At 40.9% G+C, this 20,688-nt stretch overlaps 3 protein-coding genes across 10 annotated transcripts in view; 1 reads left to right on the forward strand and 2 right to left on the reverse strand.

Annotated features, from left to right (window-relative positions):
• Positions 1–10,387, reverse strand: part of Znf182 (zinc finger protein 182) — a 43,134-nt gene extending 32,747 nt beyond the window's left edge. Inside the window, exons 1-3 of one of the 3 annotated variants that reach the window (XM_047535633.1) lie at positions 1,833–2,150; positions 1,416–1,563; positions 477–535 (exon numbers count right to left, since the gene is read on the reverse strand). In XM_047535633.1, the coding sequence (XP_047391589.1) occupies positions 477–491 (15 nt within the window). In that variant the 5' untranslated portion in view covers positions 492–535; positions 1,416–1,563; positions 1,833–2,150. Of the gene's footprint in view, positions 1–476; positions 536–1,415; positions 1,564–1,827; positions 2,151–10,274 lie in introns of those variants that run through there. The other 2 variants (XM_047535632.1, XM_047535631.1) reach the window with 2 other exon arrangements.
• LOC124971803 (sperm acrosome-associated protein 5-like) lies at positions 6,878–9,544 on the forward strand. Its single transcript, XM_047535637.1, has 4 exons — positions 6,878–7,186; positions 7,595–7,753; positions 9,189–9,267; positions 9,369–9,544. Exons 1-4 carry the CDS (start codon positions 7,039–7,041, stop codon positions 9,487–9,489), a joined length of 507 nt encoding a protein of 168 aa, XP_047391593.1. The 5' UTR covers positions 6,878–7,038; the 3' UTR covers positions 9,490–9,544.
• Positions 9,968–19,420, reverse strand: LOC124971800 (zinc finger protein 182-like). 6 transcript variants are annotated; one of them, XM_047535628.1, is made up of 7 exons: positions 19,044–19,417; positions 18,502–18,560; positions 16,863–17,011; positions 16,214–16,286; positions 14,082–14,208; positions 13,742–13,834; positions 9,968–13,154 (listed from the first exon to the last, which is right to left on the reverse strand). In XM_047535628.1, exons 5-7 carry the CDS (start codon positions 14,113–14,115, stop codon positions 11,452–11,454), a joined length of 1,830 nt encoding a protein of 609 aa, XP_047391584.1. In that variant the 5' UTR covers positions 14,116–14,208; positions 16,214–16,286; positions 16,863–17,011; positions 18,502–18,560; positions 19,044–19,417; the 3' UTR covers positions 9,968–11,451. The 6 variants fall into 6 exon arrangements, with proteins under 6 accessions (XP_047391584.1, XP_047391582.1, XP_047391581.1 ...); XM_047535626.1 differs by lacking the exon at positions 16,214–16,286 and having other exon boundaries at positions 19,044–19,420; XM_047535625.1 differs by lacking the exon at positions 16,214–16,286 and having other exon boundaries at positions 14,082–14,221; positions 19,044–19,420.
• Between the last annotated feature and the right edge of the window lie 1,268 nt (positions 19,421–20,688).

The following is a 20,688-nucleotide window of genomic DNA, read 5'->3' on the forward strand; positions in this document are numbered from 1 at the left end:
TTTTCGACTTTACAGTGATGCAAAAGCAATACATACTCAGTAGAAACCAAACTTGGAATTTTTTATTTTGATCATTTCCTGGGCTAACAATATGTGATACAATACTCTCTTCTGATGCTGGACAGCAGCAGCGAGCCGTAGCTCCCAGTCAGGCATGTGATCAAAAGGGTAAGCAACCAATACCCCACAGTGTACCATGTTGCCAATCTATGATGCTCAGTAGGTTAGATGTATTAAGTGAATTTTCAGCTTGAGTTTATCAGGATGTAATCCCATCATAAGTCAGGGAACATATCTGTATCGGTTACCCTAAAGTTCAAGTGTGTACATTCTCATTGGCCATGATCTTCTGTCTCTCATTTTCCCTGATCCTAGTCCTCATTCACAAATAATTTTCTATTTCATGGTAAAGGTTCCTACAATCTCATCACATCTATGGTAAAAAACAGAAAGGAATAGACAGACAACATACTTACCTGGGGTTTGGCCATTTCCTGCTGTTCTTGGGAAAAGGCAGATATGTGTGAAAATTGAGCTGGAATAAGTAGAGAAGGGTAGAGCATATGAGGACTCCATCAGGCTTGCAGTAGTAGAATTATCTCCTAGAAATCCCCTAGCTAGCAATGAAGCTGCTCTGTGGAAGAGTATATTGTTTTAATAATGACCTGTATATTTTTTACTTTTTTGTGTGAAAATTGAGCACAAAGGGTTTTTATTTTATATATATATATATAAAATAATATATATATATATATAAAATTATGCCCTGACCCAGAAATCGTATTTCTAGGTATTTTGCTTAATGAGATAATGTATCATGATGTATAATTTCTCCAAAAGTAACTTCATCTTGGCATTGATTTTAAAACCAAACTTAATCCCATGTGACCCATAATAAGAGAATAATAAGTAAATATTAGTAATGAAACGCTACACAGTTGTTGAAAAGGTTATATGGAAGTATGCACTTATCTGTGTATGTTGTGGTACATATATCTCAAAATTTTTAAAAATGTTATAGAAGAAATCTTAAACTGAATTACAATAAATTTCTAAATAAAAAAGTAGATTATAAAACTGCAGGAACCTATTTTAAAACTATAAATGTTTAAAAAGGCATAAACATACATGTTTAAGAATGGGCATTTAAATGTGACGGGGGGAATGGGAAACCAGTTCTTATTTTGCCTTTCCTCTATTTCCCAATTTATCTGTAATTCAAAATGTTATTTATTAAACGTCAAAAAAAACCCCACTAAACTTTAGGACTACCTATTATCCAAATGACGTTTTACCCCCATCCCCCTCAGATCCCGCAGCACCAAGCCCCGCCCACCCCTCCCAGCCCCCAAACTGTGGAGAAGGCTTGCTGTCAGGTAAGTCTTCTCAGGTGGCTCTTCTTTCTTCCTTCTCACCTCACTGGGATCGTCTCGCCCAGGACCCGGAAAGAGGCCTTCAGGTGCAGGTCACTTCTCCTGGCGCTTTCACACCAGGCCCCTACTCAGGGATTGGACGAGGGGAGAGGGACAGAGAGGGAGAGGCAGGGCGTGCCTAAAGAGGGGCCTGAGGGATACACAAGAACCCTAAGTACAGGTCCCTGTACTGGAAAATGTGTAAATGTCAAAGTTTAATAGACCCCACTCAATCCTAACTAGCCCCATAACTTTGTCCACCAATGAGCCCCCAGACCCTCATTCACTGACCTCTCGGTCCCACATCTCTCAACCCCTAAACCCCCGTATTACTGATCCTCAAAAACCCCCCTTTACTCGTCCCCCAGAACTCCCCATCACTCAGCCCAAGACCCCCGGCAAACGTCCGCTCAACCTCACTCTCTCTCTTTCTCGTCAACAGATTTTCTGCTTGCTGTTGAGGAGACCGTTACAAGAACTGGCCCCGACAAGCACTTCCGCTTCTGAACCGGCTCTCTAGCACCGCAGCCTATAAAAGCTGCAGCGACCGGTTCTGCGCACGCTCGGTATTGCCTTTGAGACCACATCTGCCAATAGTCAACATGGGGCCTCGAAGGTGTTGGGGTCGCAGCGCAAGCGCAGAGGGAAGGCGACTGCACAGGTGACGTCACTGTTTCAAAACGAGATGTTCACGTCTACTGCGTCTCCAGGTTGGCGTTGCAGAGAAAGTGTTTACTTTTTTCTGCGGAGGCCTGCATTCCTAAGATTTCAGATGCACTTATGGAAGGGCAGGGAGGAAAAGTGCCCAATTAAGGAAAAGATTCTAGCGTGCGGGAATTTTGTGTCTTGTATTCAAAGGTCAGCAACGGGGTTGCAGGTGTAATCGCAGGATTCAGAGCAGAATGCTCTGTGTACACAAAGACTGAGAGGGTAGGGAAAAGCCATTGGCTCCATCCAGTGGCTAGGGCTGGAGTTTACATCTTAACGTTTGAAGAAGGTAGGGCAGTATGCAGACAACAAGCTGAAGAATAAATAGTGCTGTGGGACGCAAACATACACACACCAGCGGTGAATGGGGTGTGTTAGTGACTGACAGGTTGCTTTCTCTGGATGGGCGGAGGCACCGTTAGTGTGTTGGGAGTGCGGGAGGAGTGGGCGGCGGCTAGGGATAGGGCTTATAATCTCATACTGTAGATAATGGGGAGACCATAAGCGGGATCGGATTTTTAAAAGACCAATATGAAGCAATCTAGCCTTATATTTTAAGGTTAAAATTACACACGTATACTTCACTCGTTTGTTTATTGCCCTCTTAGAATATGACCTCTACAGGGATGTGCCTAAGCACCTCCTGTGTGCCAGATAGTGTTCTAAATATTGGGAATATAGCAGGGAAAAAAGAAATAACATGATGTGGGCAGCCTGAGTTCAAACCCCCACCTACCAGCTGTGTGACCTAGGGCATGACTCTTTACTTCCCTGGGCTGTCTCCTCATCTATAAAATAAGGATAATGACAGTGCCTATCTCATTAAGGCTGTGGTGATAAATGAGTTGATATCGTAAAGGGTTTAAAACAACACTTAGCATATAACAAGTGCTATGCCAGTGTTTATTATTACTATATAAATAAAATCAGATGTGTGTATATAAAACTTTTTAAAAAGGAAAAATAAGATGATTTGCAAACTGCTTTGTGAACAGACTGTAACGGGCAAGGGTGGAAACAGGGAGATCATTGAGGAGGCTCCTGGCAACAGGCACAGCAAAGGACCTAACTCATTATTTCTTGTATGGTGGGCATGGTGTGAAGTGCATGACATGAACTGCCTCAGATAGTTATCACAACAGTACCATGGCTCCCACTTGTGAGATAAGGCAACTTTGTCCCAGAGGTTAAGGTCACACAAGTTCTCAAAATCAGATCTATAACCTCCACCTAATAATATTATTCTTTTGTTTATTCAATATTCCACAGAATTTACAGGAGGTATCTGAGGAGCCTCATTCTAGAACCAGTAAAACCAGTCAGGTAATGATGCTTCCTAGCAAACAAGGGCAAAGAGAGGAAGCAGGGGGAAACTCAGATTTCTTGTTTGAAAGATCAGCACCTCTGGTATAAACATTGTCCCAACTCCTTTAACACATTTAGAGGTGGAAAATAGGGAGGGCTGAACCTTTAGGACCCATCATAGTTTGGTCCCTTTCAGCCTGAAACACCACCTTGCATGCATGAGAGCGTGTACACACACACACAATGCAAGAGGGGAAATCTTTTGGGGTTGGTGGAAATTGAGGTGTGCTGAATGCCAGCTCCAGAAATGTTTCTGAGCCAGTGATACTGCTCCTCAGAAACATTCTCAAGGTCCACAGTGCACATCCACAAGCTATGTGAGGCCAGATTTCCTGCTGCAGAGCCAGAACTCCCACTCTATCTTCATGGCACCCTCTACCATCAGTCCCTACAGATGCAACCTCCTCATACAGTAGTCTAGGCAGCAGATTGACAAGTAAAGGGTATGGAAGATTGACAGGTAAGTGGTCCTACCACAGGCTCTGCACAATGTGGCGCTCTCACCCAAAGACAAGGAAAAAGGCCCTCCACTTGGCTGGTTAGTCATTATTACAATTGCTCTTAAGATACATCTTATTGGGGCTGGGGAGATAGCTCAGTTGGTAGAGTGCTTGCCTCGCAAGCACTAAAGCTCTGAGTTCGATCCCCAGTACTGCAAAAAAAAAAAAAATACATCTTATCAAAACTATGAAAGTGTTGCCAATTGTTAATAGTCATTTTGGACCAAAAGGAAGCAGGTGAAGTTGGGAGAGAAACAGCACAGAAGGACCCAAGTCTCTGGTGACCTTAGAGTCAACAAATTAGCATTGAACTACCTTGCCTCCAAGAAAGTAATCCCCTTACCTCCTCTTGAAGTCATGGGCATTTTTAATGGTGTTGGTTCCTGCAGTTAAACCTAATCCTGAACAATATATCAGACTTTTCTGTTCAGCCAATATGAGTCAGAAAACAGGATACATGGGACTGGTGGGCTGCAATGAACAATAGTGAATGAAAGGCAACTTGGGAGTAAATGAAGAACAAGTTGGGAGTGAATGGGGGCAAGGAGAGGCAAAGGGTAATGGAATGAAAGTGAATGAGCAGCAGAGAAGAGTGTATGGGTAGGGGAGATGTGCGTAGAGTAAAGGAATAACCATGCACTACATTGTGAATTACTTTGATATTATGGATGAAACTGAATATGTGATGATACAATGAGGCATAATTTAAGTAAAGAAAGGTAACTGTGGAAGCAGACTGAGCGAATGCGCAATGAAAGGTGGTAAATGTGAATAGAGTTGACAGAAATGCTAAGGATTAGAGTGAGACACAATATGAGTGGAGAGGTGAATTTAGAGGAAAGTAGGAGTGAACTGGGGTAATGTGGGACTCAGAGGGAAGAGTGGGGTGAACAAGTGGAAAAATAAGAGGGACTGGAGTCGAGTTTGAGTGGAGATACTATGAGGGAGAAGGAAAGTGACTACAGGTGAATGGGGAAGGCTGAAATTAGATAGGAGTAATGCAAGGTAGTGACTCGGGAAATGTGGATACCTGGATCCCAGTGTGAATAAACAGATGTGAATGAGCTGAAGAGTATACATGAATAGTGGGCAGAATGAGAAGGAATGGAAGTAAAGAGCAGAAGGTAAGTAAATGTGAGTAATGTGAGACAAAAAAAAAAAGAAGATAAAAGTCACATGGCCCACCCAGGGTGAGTAATCAGGGTAACATGGGGCCCAATATGAGCAAAAAGTGAATTCAATACAAAGTATGACTGAATGGGGTTACTGGGGCGGAGTGGGAGCAACTAAACATGAATCAAGAGCAGAAGTGAGAATAGGGTAATAGGGGTTACAGTGGAAGTGAATTTAAATGAATGAGGCAATGAGAGTAAGTGGAGCTAATGAAGAGGAAATTGAAAAACAATGGAGATGACTGAGCATAGAGTGAGTTCATATGGGTAACCTGAGCTAGTGTTTGGGAATAATACGTGGCAGAGTTCCAGCAAAGGGGGCTGATGGGGGACAGCATCTTGGAGGATACAGGTGAAGAAGGGGCAGAAAGGGAGTGAATGAATGGAGGTGATAATGAGGCCAGGAGTCAATGAACAATGCTGAAGGATTGGCCACCAAAGTGAACAGGAGTCACCTGGTATGGTGTCAGGAAGTAGAGGTGAAAATAGAAAATGAGTCTGAGTGAGAGTGAATGGAGATGAAGAAAGAATGTGATGTGAGAACATTTGGCCAATGATAAATAGATGGCTAGGGAATTGTGGTAAAAGGAGGCCCAATGAGAGTGAACATAAGTAGATGAGAATATAAGTGAACTGGGAAATAAAAGGTAGACCGAGAATGAAGGTGAAAAAGCAGTTGAGTGTGAGGATGTTTATGTAATGTGTCATTTGTAATATGTGAGGAGGGACAGAGTGTGATTATGATGTGGGGGAAGATTCTAGTCAATTAAGATGGAACCACACAGTGAATGCAGAGAGGTGAAGAAAGTACCAAGGATAAGTGTTATGGTTTGAACATATCCCCTCCAAAATTCAGGTGTTAGAAACTTAATCCCCAATGCAACAGTGTTGGAAGGGGGGTCATCTGAAGAGGTGTTTAGGTCATAAGGGCTTTGCCTTCATGAATGAATTAATGCAGCTATGAAAAGGGCTTTCAGGAATGGTTTCACTCTTTCTGGACCTTCATGCCTTCCACAATTTGAGGATACAGCAAAAAACCCTCACCAAATATCATTGCCTTGATCTTGGAACTTCCCACCCTCCAGAATTGTGGATTTCTGTTCTTTTTAAATTCCCCAATCTCAGTTTTTATGTTATAGTAGCATTAACAGACTAGGGCAATGAGTAAATAGAGGTAATGGGGGTATAGGGAGAGCATGATGGTCATATTCTGCAGAGCGAGAGAAATCAGAGGTGGTAGTAGGCACAGCGTGATGAACACCACTGATCAGTCAGCAGAGTGAGAAATGGAGGTGATAAGGATCAGAGTGAATGGAAATGGAGGTAACCAAGTTGTAATGCATGGTTACTGAGAGCAGAGTGGGACAGTATTAAGAAATGTAGGGAGGGGCTGGGGCTGTAGCTCAGTGGCAGAGCACTTGCCTAGCATGTGAGAGGCACTGGGTTTGATCCTTAGCACCACATAAAATAAACAAAATAAAGGCCTACTGCACATCTACAACGACAAAATTATTTTTAAAGAAGATTTTAAAAAGAAATAAATGTAGGGAATGTGGACCCAGTGTGAGGTTTAATATTCAAGTTTGTCTGTCTTTGGTGTGCCCCCAACCCCTCTCTCCCTGCATCATTCTGGGTTTCTCTGTCTTTGTCTCCTTCCATTTTTGTCAATGTCTTTATTTTCCCTTATGTGTCTCTTGGTCTCTAAGGGAGCTGGCACTGGGGAAAGTAGTGAGGTGCCCAGACCTCTGGCTTCTATGTTCCAGAATATATCACTTAGACCAGTCAGTGCTCATAGAGCCTGGAGTTCCAGAATGCCCCTAATTCTGAAGACCACAGGATGAATCTGGAGCAAGGCATCAGCTATAAGAGCTTGTGGGTGTCATGATGCTGGCTCGGGGCACTATGTTAGTGATCTGGGCCACATTGATTGTTGCCAGCGTGGATGCCAAGATTTATGAACGTTGTGAGCTAGCAAAGAAGCTGGAGAAGGCAGGACTCGATGGTTACAGAGGCTACCACATTGGAGACTGTGAGACTCTATTTGCCCTAAGTCCCATCCATACCTCCAAGCCATTAACCACACTCAGACCCAGGCTTCCCTTGTCATTTTTCACCTCTCTGGTTTAGGGCCTGATCTTTAGTCACTACCTGACTGTGATGAGTGGTTTAATTAAACTCTAATGTCATCACCTGTCAGTACCTTCACACTCAACACCTCAGTCTCTACCATCAACAAGATTATTTCTGTCCATATCATCACCACCCCCATCACTGATCTCTCACTCAGAATCATCAACATCAACACCCCACTACCAAACCAAGATCATCAATCTCACAACTAAGATGATAATCATCCCCATTGCAACCCCCATACTAGGCTTTCCTATTCCCAGACCCTGTCTACCTCCTACTTCCTCTCTCTCTCTCTCTGTCCCAGGGCTATGCATGGCACACTATGAGAGTGGCTTTGACACCTCTTTCGTGGATCACAATCCTGATGGCAGTAGTGAATATGGCATTTTCCAGCTGAACTCCGCCTGGTGGTGTGACAATGGTGTCACACCCACACAGAACCTCTGCCACATGGATTGTCGTGGTAAGGCAACACTAGGGATACATGGGATCCCTAGTGCCTATCCCCACATGCCACACACAAAGGCAAGGTTATCTAAGTGGTAATCTCCAAAAGCAGAAAAATGATGGGGAAAGGAAAAAAGTTGCCGCTGTTGAGACACCATCCTAAATTCTTAATCAGACTACACTGACATATTGTCAAGGTCTAGAGAATGCAGAGCCTCCAAATCTCACCCAGAATGGAAGCTGCAGTTTTCTGAGACTCAAGAAACAGGCAATTCAATGCCATGTGAAATAGAGGGAGAGACTATTCTGATTTGGAGTTGAGGTTGTATAGGACCTGAGGGAAGAAACAGATGATTGGAAGTAGGAACAGAAACTACCTATGTGTAGAAATTAGAGAACTTCCAGATGAGAATGTTGTAGTGGTGAAGGCAAAGCAGAATAGCAACGAAGTTGTTCAGGGTTTTCCTGAATGATGGATGAGGTTGTGCAAGACAGGCCAAAATGGAGACTAAGTTATTTGGAGCCAGCCCAAATGGAGGTTTAGGTTGTGTTAAGTCCTGTCAATATAGCAGAAGAGGTCACCCATGATTGACCAGATTAAAGGTTGAGATTGTCCAGGACCAGCCACCATAGAGTCTGAGGTTGTCTAAGACAGAGTAATTAATAATGAAAATGTTCAAAGCTGGCTAAAATTAAGGTTAAGGTTCTGAGTGACAACACGGAAATTGAGGTAATCCAGGATTAGTGAAAATGGAGGTTGAAGTTATTTATAACTAATCAAAATGGTAGTGGAGATTGTTTAGGATGGTCAATATGGCAGTTGAGATCATTAATAACTAGTTAAATGGGAGTTAAAGATAATCCTGGTCCAGCCAACATGACAGTTGAGATTAGCTAGGACAAGGTACCATGGTGGCTGAGGTTGAACAGAACTAGCCAATATGGAGGTTGGGGTCATTCATAACCAGTCAAAATAGGATTTGAATGTACCTAGGACCTGACAACAAACTGTTTGAAGTCACTAGGAGTGACCATCATGACAGTTAATTAGCTTCCCACTCAGCCAATCAGCTGGTTGAGGTGATGCCAGACCAGCCAGTATTAAACTTGATAACGTTCTTAATTGGACATAATGACAGTTGAAGTCATCCAGACTTGGCCAATGTGGAATTTGAGGTTGTCTGGTATGAGCCAATATGGTGACTAAGGTAATTCATAACCTGCCAACATGATAGTTAAAGCCAACCAGAGTTAAGGTTGTACAGAACCAATCAACATGGCAATTGAAATAATTCATAACCAGCTAACAAAAGGGTGAAGGTCATTCACAATCAGCCAATGTAGTGGTTGATGTAATTCAGGCCCCAAGGAATCCAGAAACCCTGGGCCCTTCATATGCTGTCACCCTGTCCCAAGTGTACCAGATCATCATTTTCCTCTCTTCCCCCTAGATCTGCTCAACCGACATATTCTGGATGACATCTTGTGTGCCAAGCGGGTTGTGAATGTACCAGGAAGTATGAAGGCCTGGTAAGTTCAGGGGGATGATCTGGACCCTGGGCAGCCAGAGATAGTGGTATTGCCACATCAAGTTATCCACTTCATCCTTTCCCCGTCCCTTCATTTCCCAGGGATTCTTGGACCCGGCATTGCTCTGGTCATGATTTATCTGACTGGCTCAAGGGGTGTGATACGTATGCAAAAACAAACCCAAGGAACTTCCATCATTATCCCTTAAGTTCACAGGGATAAAGATTTTCTTTTCCTGTCTTTTTTTTTCTTTTGTGGATTTAATAAAGATGTTATACAAACAGAGTCATTGCCTATTCTTCATTTTTCCGATCCCTGGAGGTACCGCCTTTCAATCACGTCCTCCATATCTTCACAACTGTAATCAAGAGATACCAGATGACTTGGGATAGGAGGAAGGATAGTGTAGTGATTAAGAGCATAGGTTCTCCTTGAATCAAATACCATTTCTACCATTTACTGGATATGTTGCCTTAAAAGAGGCACTTAATTTCTCTGTGCCTCAGTCTTCTCATCCATACGAGGATGATAATGATGTTATTGACCTTGTGAGGTTATTGGGTGGATTAAATGAATTAATGTTTGTAAAGCACACACAGTGCTTGGAACAAAAGACAGTTATAGGTATGGAGATAGAGGCAGGGTGGAAGGATATGGAAGTTGGTTTCCCTGAAAAAGTATCAGTCTCAGCTGAGGTCACTACAGGGTCTTTATTTTTGACAGATACAGTCTTATCAGGGGAGAATGGGATTAGACTCAGTTTACACAGGAAGCTCAGTGGGGCCTGGGGAGTTTAAAATATTCACATTCTCCCACATCCTCCCACATATCATCATTCTAATATTCAGTCCCCCATCACCTCTTTTATAATCAAAATCCTAAATTGCAAATGACAGACTTAGAATTTAAGAAGGAATTCAATGGGTGAACAGGTAATAATTTCTTTTTACAGAATGCCCAGGGTTCAGTCTGTGCCTTGAGCAGAGCATTTAGGAATTTGAACTTACCATTCTTTTCTTTTCACTGGCCAGCCCCATTGGAAGAAACCACTCCCACAAAGAAGCAGTTCATCATGTCCTTTGTACTCTTTGGTTGGGGGTGGATTCTCCACTACCGAAAGCCTTGCTTTCAATATTCACCACATCCAAGAGCAGATGATCATTAAAACAGCTAGGGGCCACTGCATGCCAAGGAAAACTCAAGTCCCCTTCCTTTAAGGCCATTTGGATTTCCCCTGTGCTCAGCCCCAACCAACAAAGAAAACCAAGGTTCACATCTCCCTGGGCGTCCATAAAAGGTGCTTTCACTCTGGGCACTGACTTCTGAATGTGATAGTGATTCATCAGAAGCAACAGAAATAAACTCTGGTGATTTTAAGTCAAAAACGGATCTTCTAAAAGCCTGTCATGCAGCTTATAGTCTTTCAGGGAAGGCTGTAGAATCAGGCTCAGAGAAGGGGAAGGTCCACACAGAGAAACATAGCCAAAAATCCTTCCCAACAGGCTGAAGTGGAAATGCTGGTATTATCAAACGTTGCTACCTCTGGAAACTGGATTTGATGCTGTAGTGTTGTTTTCTTTACATTGTTCTGATTATGCATCCATTCTAATAATGGAACATTTATAGTATGTTCTTCATTGTTTTTCCTTTAGTAGTTATCTTTAATTATGCAATTTTATATCATTTGGTAAACCCTGTTTTTCTTGGATAGCATTTATTACCCATTATGAGAGATGACAAGATGTGTGTTCTTATTAATAGATTTTCTTAATTTTTTCTTTGAGAGTTCAATATTAAATTTGGAAACATATTTCCCTTGTTTCGTTTTCAAGGAAATATGCTTATTGAAATTAATCAAATTGGGTTTCCCTTGATATCTTTGCCCAGATTTATGGTGAGGTTTGGCTTCCAAATGATAACTCTCATAGATTCAAAGCTTCAAAAGATTTTAATGTTGAACAACCTCTTTGGTATAAAGTGGTCATTCAATATACACCCATGATACAAGCCCAGTTTTTTGCTTCAGGATCTTGGCTCTTGTTATTTCTTCTGCCTGGAACGCTCTTCCCCTAGTATGGCCGGTGCTTTCTTTTCAGATCTAAGTTCAAATGTCATGTCCTCAGAAAAGCCATCCCTGGTCACCCTAAAGCAGGATTCCCCCACCTCACTTTTTCTTTGAATTTCCTACGAAGGGTTTTCTATTTTCAGTTCTTTGGTCTCTCCTCTCTCTGAGTTCTCTAATCCATGCTGAGCTTTGACTTCTAGGTTTCTCTCATATTCAGGACAGTCATAGGGCTTCTCTCCCATGTGAGTTCTCTGATGTACAGTGAGTTTGGACTTCTCTCTGAAGGCTCTGTTACACTTATCACATTTATAGGGTTTCTCTCCTGTATGAGTTCGTTGATGTATAATGAGATATGATTTTTGGGAGAAAGCTTTCTCACATACATTACACTCATAGGGTTTCTCCCCTGTGTGAACTCTCTGGTGAATAATAAGATATGATTTCTGGAAGAATGCTTTATCACATTCATTGCATTCATAGGATTTCTCAAATTTTTCTCCTGTATGAGCTCTCTGATGTAGCATGAGATATGACTTCCGGGAGAAGACTTTTCCACATACAGTACATCCATCAGTTTTTTCTCCTGTATGAATTCTCTGATGAGCACTGAGGCTCAGCTTAAGGGTGAAGGCTCTTCCACAGTCTGAACACACATAAGGTTTCTCTCCTGTATGAATTCTTTGATGTCTACGCAGTGTTGATTTCTCTCTGAAAGATTTGCCACATTCATTACATTCAAAAGGTTTCTCTCCTGTGTGTGTCCTCTGATGTACACTGAGGTGCGCCTTTTGATTGAAGGCTCTCCCACATTCTAAACATTCATAGGGTTTCTCCCCTGTGTGAGTTCTCTGATGTATGATGAGCTTTGTCTTCTCCCGGAAGGCTTTGCCACACTCATTGCATAAATATGGCTTCTCTCCCGTATGAGTTCTTTGATGTATATTCAATGTTGATTTCTCTCTGAAGTATTTGCCACAATCACTGCATTCAAAAGGTTTCTCTCCTGTGTGTGTTCGCTGATGCACACTGAGGTGTGCCTTCTGGTTGAAGGTTTTCTCACATTCTGAACATTTATAGGGTTTCTCTCCTTTGTGAGTTCGCCGATGTATGATGAGCTTTGTCTTTTCTTGGAAAGCTTTGCCACACTCAGTACATACATATGGTTTTTCACCTGTATGAGTTCTTTGATGTATATGCAAGGTTGATTCCTCTCTGAAGGATTTGCCACATTCATTACACTCAAAGAGTTTGTCTCCCGTGTGCATGGTCTGATGTATACTGAGGTGTGCAGTCTTGTTGAATACCTCTTTGCATTCTGTATATTCATAAGGTTTCTCTCCTATGTGAGTGATCTGATGAACAATAAGGAGTGAATTTGTGCTGAGGGGTATTCTACACTCAGGACATTCATAGGTTGGTTCTGAAACTTGAGTCAGATTATGCTGAACAAAGTTAAGACTATGACCTTTCTCATATGTATTATAGTCAAGGGGTATCATTCCATTATTTTTTTCATGCCTGCCATGAATTAATAATTTCCCACATCGATTGCATTCATAACATTTCTGAGCAGTCAAGCTTAGACTATTAGGAGTGAGTAAGCCAAAATTATCTTTAAAACTTTTCCCATATGAGTCAGTTATATAGGGTGTGTGTCCTGAAGAAACTACCCATGTGCTCTGAGGAAGTGGGTTTACAAAGCCATCAAATTCATGAGCTCTTTCCTTAGACACATTTTTTTCATCAATGGATATAGCTTGCCTCAGGTGTCTGTTCTGGTTTTCCTGGCGGTTCTCCAGCTGTTCTTCAGCTTGTTCATCTTCTAGAAAGAATAACAAACCATATTCTGTGAACATACCTTTGATAGAGGCAGGCCTCTGATGGGGTTGAATTTTAATTTCTTTTAAGTCTAAATACCAGTCAGAAAGAAATTCCAAATATATATCTCTACACAGAACTCAGGGAGAGAAAAAGAAAAACAAGTTGATCCAATAGACATTGGAACAGAAATAACAATAAGTGACATGACTGTTTAAGAAAAAAAGCTTAAAACTGGGGAGAGAATGTAAAAATAGTTTAGGGAGGCATGAATAGGAAAAAGGATATGGTAAGGGTAGAAGATCCAGGATCTGGTGAGAAGGGGACTCTAATTGCAAAGTGCTTTTCAGAAAGGCTAAAAACAATTGAGGTTGCTGAGAGGAGCAGAAGAACTAAGTCAGAATATAATCCAGTTTCTCAACATCTTATTCCAAGATTATTGTAAGACAATAACTCATAAAACTAACAATCTGGAATAAGCACCAATAGTGTATATTCTTTAGGAAGATATTTCAGAACATCCCAAGATGGCCAGCATTCAGAAATCCTAAAGAATATCATGCTCATCCTATCTTATCTCTCACTTCTTACCTGTACAACTTGAACTTGGAATTTCTCTCTTTATGATCCCAAGAACGCCATTCTCCAAAGAGGCAATCACGTCTGGTTTGGTAATAGGATACCCTGTAATGGGAAATGATACAAGATTTGGGAGCCTCTGTGTGGCCTTCAGGGCTTCAAAAAATTAGGAAGGTATATTTTCATGAGGGTAAATTTCACATGGGAGGTGAAAATACAAACACCTTGATCAGTTCAAAGTGAATAAGAATCTTTAATCCCTACAACCTGAGTTCAAAGAATTGAAGTACTTCAGAGATGGAAAGTTATTCTGCTGGGGACACTGTAAATTACTCAGGGAAGCCATCCTCACCCAGAAAGACAAGATGGCTATAATTCTCTAGCATCACATCTCTGTATAGGGTCCTCTGAGTAGGGTCCAGTCGATTCCATTCTTCCTGGGTGAAGTCCACAGCCACATCCTCGAATGACACTGATCCCTGTAATTGCATACTTTTGTTCAATCAGTTTGATAAAAATTAAAGTGATGGTACTGTTCCCAAAATATCAGTAAATATTTATTTTTAATGTTTTTTTGTAAATTGACACATACTAATTGTACATATTTTTGGGGTACATTATGATATATCAATACATGTTTACAATATGTAGTGATCAGATCAGGGTAATTGTAATGATTTTTTTTTTAAGGTAAGGGTAATATTCTTCAGAGACTAGCTACTGTTTTAAAATTAATCATTTCAAAAAAGCCTTCTTGGGGGCTGACCATGTAGGTCAGTGGTAAAATATTTGCCTAGTATATGCAAGGCCCTGAGTTCAATCCCCAGCACTGCCAAAAAAAAGTCTTATACAAGATATTTATAATACCTAAGGACTTTTACACTATAGGAACTATAAACAACTCCTATTAATCAATAAGACAAATATAGATAATCCAACAGAAAAACTAGAATAAAAAGATTTGAAGAGATACTTCACAAAAGAGGCTCTCCAAATGGTCAATACACAAATGAAAAAGTGCTCAGTGTCATTATTCATCAGAGAAATGCAAACCTAAACCACAAGGAGATACCAATATATACAAATAGAATGGATAAAATTAAGACCAACAACCCAAATGGTGGCAGGGATGTGGAACAACTGAAACTCTCAAGCATTGTTGATGTGAGTAAAGTGGTATAGCCACTTTGGAAAACAACTTGATAGAATGTAGTAAAGCTACTAATTAGAACAAATTTTTAAAAAGATGAATAAAGATTGTAGTAAAGCCAGAAATAACCCTAGCCTAGGACCTAGCAACCCCACTCTTATAAATATATATATATCCAGTGGAAACGCACATGTTCACCAAAACATGTATAAAAATATCCATACTAGTATTATTTGTAGTATCCAAAATGGAAATATTCATTAGCAGTAGAATAGATGAACAGTTTTGACCTATTTATACAATGGAATAGTACACAGTAATGGAAAGAGAACACACAATTGATAAAATAACAAGGGTTAAACTTAAAACGTTATAATGGGATTGGGGTATATCTCAGTGTTAGAAACACTTGCCTAGCATATGTGAGGCCCTGGATTTGATCCTTAGAACCACAAAAACAAAACAAAAAAATTAATTTAAAAAAATTATGATGAGTGAAAGAACCTGGGCCCGAAAGAATAATAAAGTATAATTCCATTTATATGACATCCAAGAACAGGCCAAAATAATCCACAGTGATACAAATTAGAATGTGATTACCAGTAAGTCAAGAGACAGTGATTGGAAGTAGAATGTAGGCTAATGGGAGGCCTGTCATTTCTTCCTTTTTGGTCCAGGTACTGGTTATGCAGGGGTTTTCAATTTGCAGAAATTTTTTTAAATGTATACTTTATATATATCCTCTGCATATTATGTTTTAATAAATCAACCCCAAAAGATTTTTTCTGGGTCATGTTTCCATAAATGTTTTAAAAATAGTAAGACAGGACCAGGGATATGTAGCTTTGTGGCAGAGGTTTTGCCTAGCATGCACAAGGCCCTGGGCTTGATCCCCAGCATGGTAAAAAATAAAAACAAAAAATGTAAGAAAAAGGGGCTGGGGTTGTAACTCAGTGGTAGGGCACTTGCCCAGCACATGTGAGGCACTGGGTTCAATCCTCAGCACCACATAAAAATAAATAAAAAATAAAGGTATAAAAATTTTTTAAAATATAAGACAAAGATTCAAAAACTACAAAGGAAAAAGAGCAGTATACATAAAAGAATTCACAAAAAAATGTTAAAAAGGAAAAAAATATTAAAAGATGCTCACACACATTTATAATTAAATAAACAGAAATGAAAAAAATTGACACTTTCAACTGACAAGGCTTAAAATTATGACAAGAGAATTCAAAAGGGTATTTTCATTCATTATTAGTGGAGGTGTCAACTTGTGCTAACATTTCAAAAGGCAACTTGGCAATGTCTATGCAAGTTCAAAACGTGCCCACCTTTTGAACCAGACATTCTAGAAATGTTCATCACTGAATACAAAGATAGATGACAAGAGAGATCACTGCCACACTGAAACAGAAATTACACAGAAGTCCTTCAATATGGAGCTGATTAAGAAATCATGGTGCATGCATTCAAGAGAAAAATGCAGCTGTTAAAATATCTCTGTGATCTGGGGTGGTAGCTCAGTGGTAGAGCACTTGCCTAGCATGCACAAGGCCTTGGGTTCTATCCCCAGCACTGCAAAAAACACAAAACGACAACAACAAAAAATTTATATGCCCTGATATTGAAACATCTTCTATCAACAAGGCACTATCCACACTGTAGCAGTAATCAGCTGTGCCAGTGATCAGTTGCACAATCCCATGCCACTTATTTATACACTCTGGTACTCAGTTCCTCATCTGTAGGATATGAATGATAATGGTACCTAATTCATAGAGTTATTGTGAATTAAAGGTGGCCATTCATATAAAGTGCTTAGTACAGTGCCATGCATAGTGTAAGCTCACTACAAATTGGCTCTTGTTCTAAGATATTTCAGAGATGAGACCCAAGTCTATACACAAAATCCATTTATGTTTCATATAATACCCTATAATCATAGACTGAATGCAATTTTATGCCATATTTTTGGTGTACCTGCATTTTGACTGTGACCCATCACATAAGGTCTGGTGTGGAATTTGCCACTTGTGACATTATTCCCCTGTCACAAAAAGTTTCAGATTTTAGAGCTTTGTAGATTTCAGATTTCCAGATTGGGGATGTTCAAATTGCACTATATCATTCTGTAAAGGGAAAGCAGAGAGTTGCAATATAGTATCACCTAATGAACAAATTGCAGCAAAAAGAAGATATACACCAGGTATAGTGGCATATGCCTGTAATCCCAGCAACTCAGGAGGCTGAGGCAGGAGGATAGAAAAATTTGAGGCCAACTCCAGCAACTTAATGAGACCCTGTCTCAAAATAAAAAATAAAAAGGGGTGGGGATGTAGCTCAGTGATAAAATGCCCCTGGGTTCAATACCCAGTACCAAAAATAAAGAAAGAAGAAGACATACCTTAACTATATGTTTTAAGTGTACATAAATATAAGGAACAAGAACAAGGGAGAGAAAGAGGGGTGTACAGGCACAAATTAACCAAATTCACCCTAGAATTGTTATCTGGAAAGAATGGTGATATGAGATCATGAGATAGTTTCCATTTTTAGATTATACATTCCACAAGAGTTTGAATTTTTGGTGCCACTCCTATCTCACTTCTGTAGGAAGAGGAAAAATGACAAAATTATTTCATATTTTCAGACTTTTAAAGAAGGGCGGAAAGGAAAGAACTGATCAGGGATACCATGAATTCTGAGCCTAAAAGGAAAAGGGCATCCCTAAGGATTTCTCCGGCTATACTGAAATCACAGATAAGAGAAAACATATTAGAAAAGAATTTGAAGGGCATGAGGTTTATTGGTTGTTCCTGAATATCAAAGTTTTAATCCAGTGTTGATCCAGAACATAAGGCAGCTCCTTGCATAGACATGGCTTTGGCTTCCTGAAGAGTCATATTCCTTACTTCTGTTCTGGCAGGACATATTTGGCTAACATGAAGATATATTTTAAGTCACAGTAGAGCAATCCTAACCCTGTATTCATCACAAGATTGTTGATGGGGACTTGGATGATCCATTAGAGAACTATCTAATCAACATCAGGAAAACTTTACTTCTGAGGAAGTAGCTCACTTTCTCTGATGGTCAAGATAAATAAAGCAAGTGAGTGTGTTTCCTTCCCTCTATATTGTGGCTTCCAGATAGCTAGAGAAGTAACTAGAGCTTCATAAATGTGTAGAATCCTATGATCTATATATACACATTTCAACCTTGCCTTGGACTTGCTCTACTTCTCTAATCCTAACCTTATATTTTTATACATATCCATTTTATGGTATAAATAATAATACAATAATTAACATCAAGCTCATATATAAGGCATATTATGTAGATACCAGGAATTGTTCTAAACACATGTTAATTCAATTGATCTTCACAACAACCATACAAGAAAGGTATTATTGTTATTGTTAGCATCATCATCATCCCCATTTTACAGTTAGGAAAACTAAGGCACAGAGAGGTTAAATGGCTTGCCTAAGCTCACAAAGCTGTTAGGAGTTTAAACCCAGTCTTTAGTCTTAACCACAGTACAACAGTGCTTCCTTGCTTCTAAGTATCCTTGCTTCTAACATGGGTAGGGGGAGGGGAGAAGCAAGTAAGAACTTACCCGGAACTTAGTCATGTCTGACTGTTGTGGAGAGAAGGCAAAGGCCTAAAAAGGCAGAGCTGTTGAGAGGGAGGAGAAGAAAAGAAAAGAGTTGCAGATGGCAAGGAACACCCAGATTGAAAGTTCACCAAATCACCAGATCAGAAATACACAAATGCCAGCTGGTAAAATGGCCACGAAATGGCTAAGAAAAAAGGAAAAGGACATTTGTTTCCCCCACGGATCCCCATCACTCAACAACACAGCTCTATCATGGATCTCATAGGCCATCCGACACTCACTACCACAAATTTCCCATCGCTGACCGGAGACCCCCATCACACATTCCACAGTGCCCCTCAACATTTACACTACAATCCTCATCACTCACTGTACAGATCCCCTCATCTCGCACCCCAAATACTCCCATCATTCACCCCGCAGTCCCTCCGTCACCGACTCCACAGACTCCATCACTCATTCCACAGACCCCCATCACTCCGTTTACAGATCCCTCCCCAGACACTCATTACTCATCCCAGAGCCCCTCCCCAAGTACTCACCGAGTAAATCGCGGCTTTAGAGTCCACACTCGCCGGCGTCACTCCGCCTGCAGACTATCAGCCCTTTCACTTCCGCTCTGAGTGAACTCTGCCCTCCTTCATCCCCTGCTCTGATCTTAAAATCCGAATTCTTATTCTGGCAAAGTCCCCTTGATGTTTCCAAAATCAGTCATAACTTCCTCCGACAGCCACTTTTTCGTCCTTTACCCCGCCTTGGTTACTGTCAGTCACTATACTTGCTCATGCGCAGTAGCCCTTCCTGAAGCCATCGGTGCTAGTAGCCAAAATTATTTTGGTTACCACAATGATCGTTATTTGGCTGGCAAGAAAAATGGCCGCGCCAATAAGTCGGGTTGTCAAGGGAGCAGACATTTTTACAACCTTTACCATTCCGTACAGTGGGGAAAATGGTCCTCTTAAAGTTTGGAAGAGATGGAATTTCGTGAGGAATATGGAAACTTGGCGGTAAGAGGGGGGCTCTTTGTGCAAAGGCAGACTAATGATTGGTGAATCAAATGCGTGTTTTTTACAAATTTAGACCTGAGAACCACAGCCCCCGCCGCTACCGCGCCTCCGCCGGGAGATACCACTGCGAAGAAGGGGTAGGGCCTGGAATGGTACAGTTCTCCCTGGGAACTATTAGCGGTGAGAAGAGAATCGGAGCAGAGAACGATACATTCCTTTACAGATCCGTACTACTGTAGAAATGCGGAGGAAGTGTGGAGGTGTAGACTTCTTGAGGAAATAACACTAGGTAAAAAGGTACTGTTGGGCTACCTATGAAGAAAACACGAGTTGGTATAGTCCTCTGTGGGAGATACCAACGTGCAGATGTGGGGAAGGCCATGGGTGATACATTCTGGCTCCAGAAAAAAAAAGACTTTTGAAGAAAGTGACACCAGTAAGCACAGGTGCAGGGAGAGTCAGAGACAGAAGCCTAGGGAGAGAGGAGACTGTGCGAGAAGGGATATTAGTCAGAGACTAGGGGAGAATCCACATGAACCTGACCGTGACCCCGCCCTGCCCACATTCCTGGGAACCTGCTGCAGAGATTCGAGAAGGCCTAGATGCCAAGGTTCCACTCCTATCAGGCCCTTCTCAGAACCTCTTCGAGGCATGGAGGAATTAGCAGGAGACAGAAAGTGCTCAGATTCTGGACTTCCAAACACCCTACGCCATTAATTACACTCTATCACTTGACAATGTGAAAGACAAAATGCACAGGACAACTAAGGAGATGCTTCTTTTCAGGCTATTGCAATAGGGAAAACTTTCATTAATAAGAAACTTCCCAAAGACAAGGAAGGGGATCAGGATTTTATAGAGGCAATTCAAAAAAGGAATCATTCCGAGTCATGAGGGAGTATGGACACAGGTCTTTTCTCAGAATGCGCAAAAGCACTGGGAACTGCTATGAAATTCTGTCCCCTCCCAAATTTTTATGCTGAAACCCTAAACCTAATGTAGTGGTATTTGGAGATGAGGCATTTGGGAGGTAATTAGGGTTAAATAAGTTCTTGAAGGTAAAGCTTTGATCTCATAGAATTAGCGCTCTAATAAGAAGAGACACTCAAGAGCTTGTTCACTCTACATCTGCAAAAAAAAAAAAAAAAAAAAAAAGTTCAGAATAGAGCCAGAAAGAGAT

This window comes from Sciurus carolinensis, chromosome X (assembly GCF_902686445.1).
Source record: "Sciurus carolinensis chromosome X, mSciCar1.2, whole genome shotgun sequence".
NCBI classification, from domain to species: Eukaryota; Metazoa; Chordata; class Mammalia; order Rodentia; family Sciuridae; genus Sciurus; species Sciurus carolinensis.

Coding starts and splice junctions, on each gene's coding strand:
- LOC124971803 (XM_047535637.1), top strand. CDS start 7,039: ATGATGCTGGCTCGGGGCACTATGTTAGTGATCTGGGCCACATTGATT. Junction 7,754..9,188: donor CTGCCACATGGATTGTCGTG/GTAAGGCAACAC, acceptor TCTTCCCCCTAG/ATCTGCTCAACCGACATATT. Junction 9,268..9,368: donor CCAGGAAGTATGAAGGCCTG/GTAAGTTCAGGG, acceptor TTCATTTCCCAG/GGATTCTTGGACCCGGCATT.
- LOC124971800 (XM_047535624.1), bottom strand. Junction 13,835..14,081: donor TAGCCATCTTGTCTTTCTGG/GTGAGGATGGCT, acceptor TTCCCATTACAG/GGTATCCTATTACCAAACCA. Junction 13,155..13,741: donor TCCAAGTTCAAGTTGTACAG/GTAAGAAGTGAG, acceptor TATTCTTTCTAG/AAGATGAACAAGCTGAAGAA.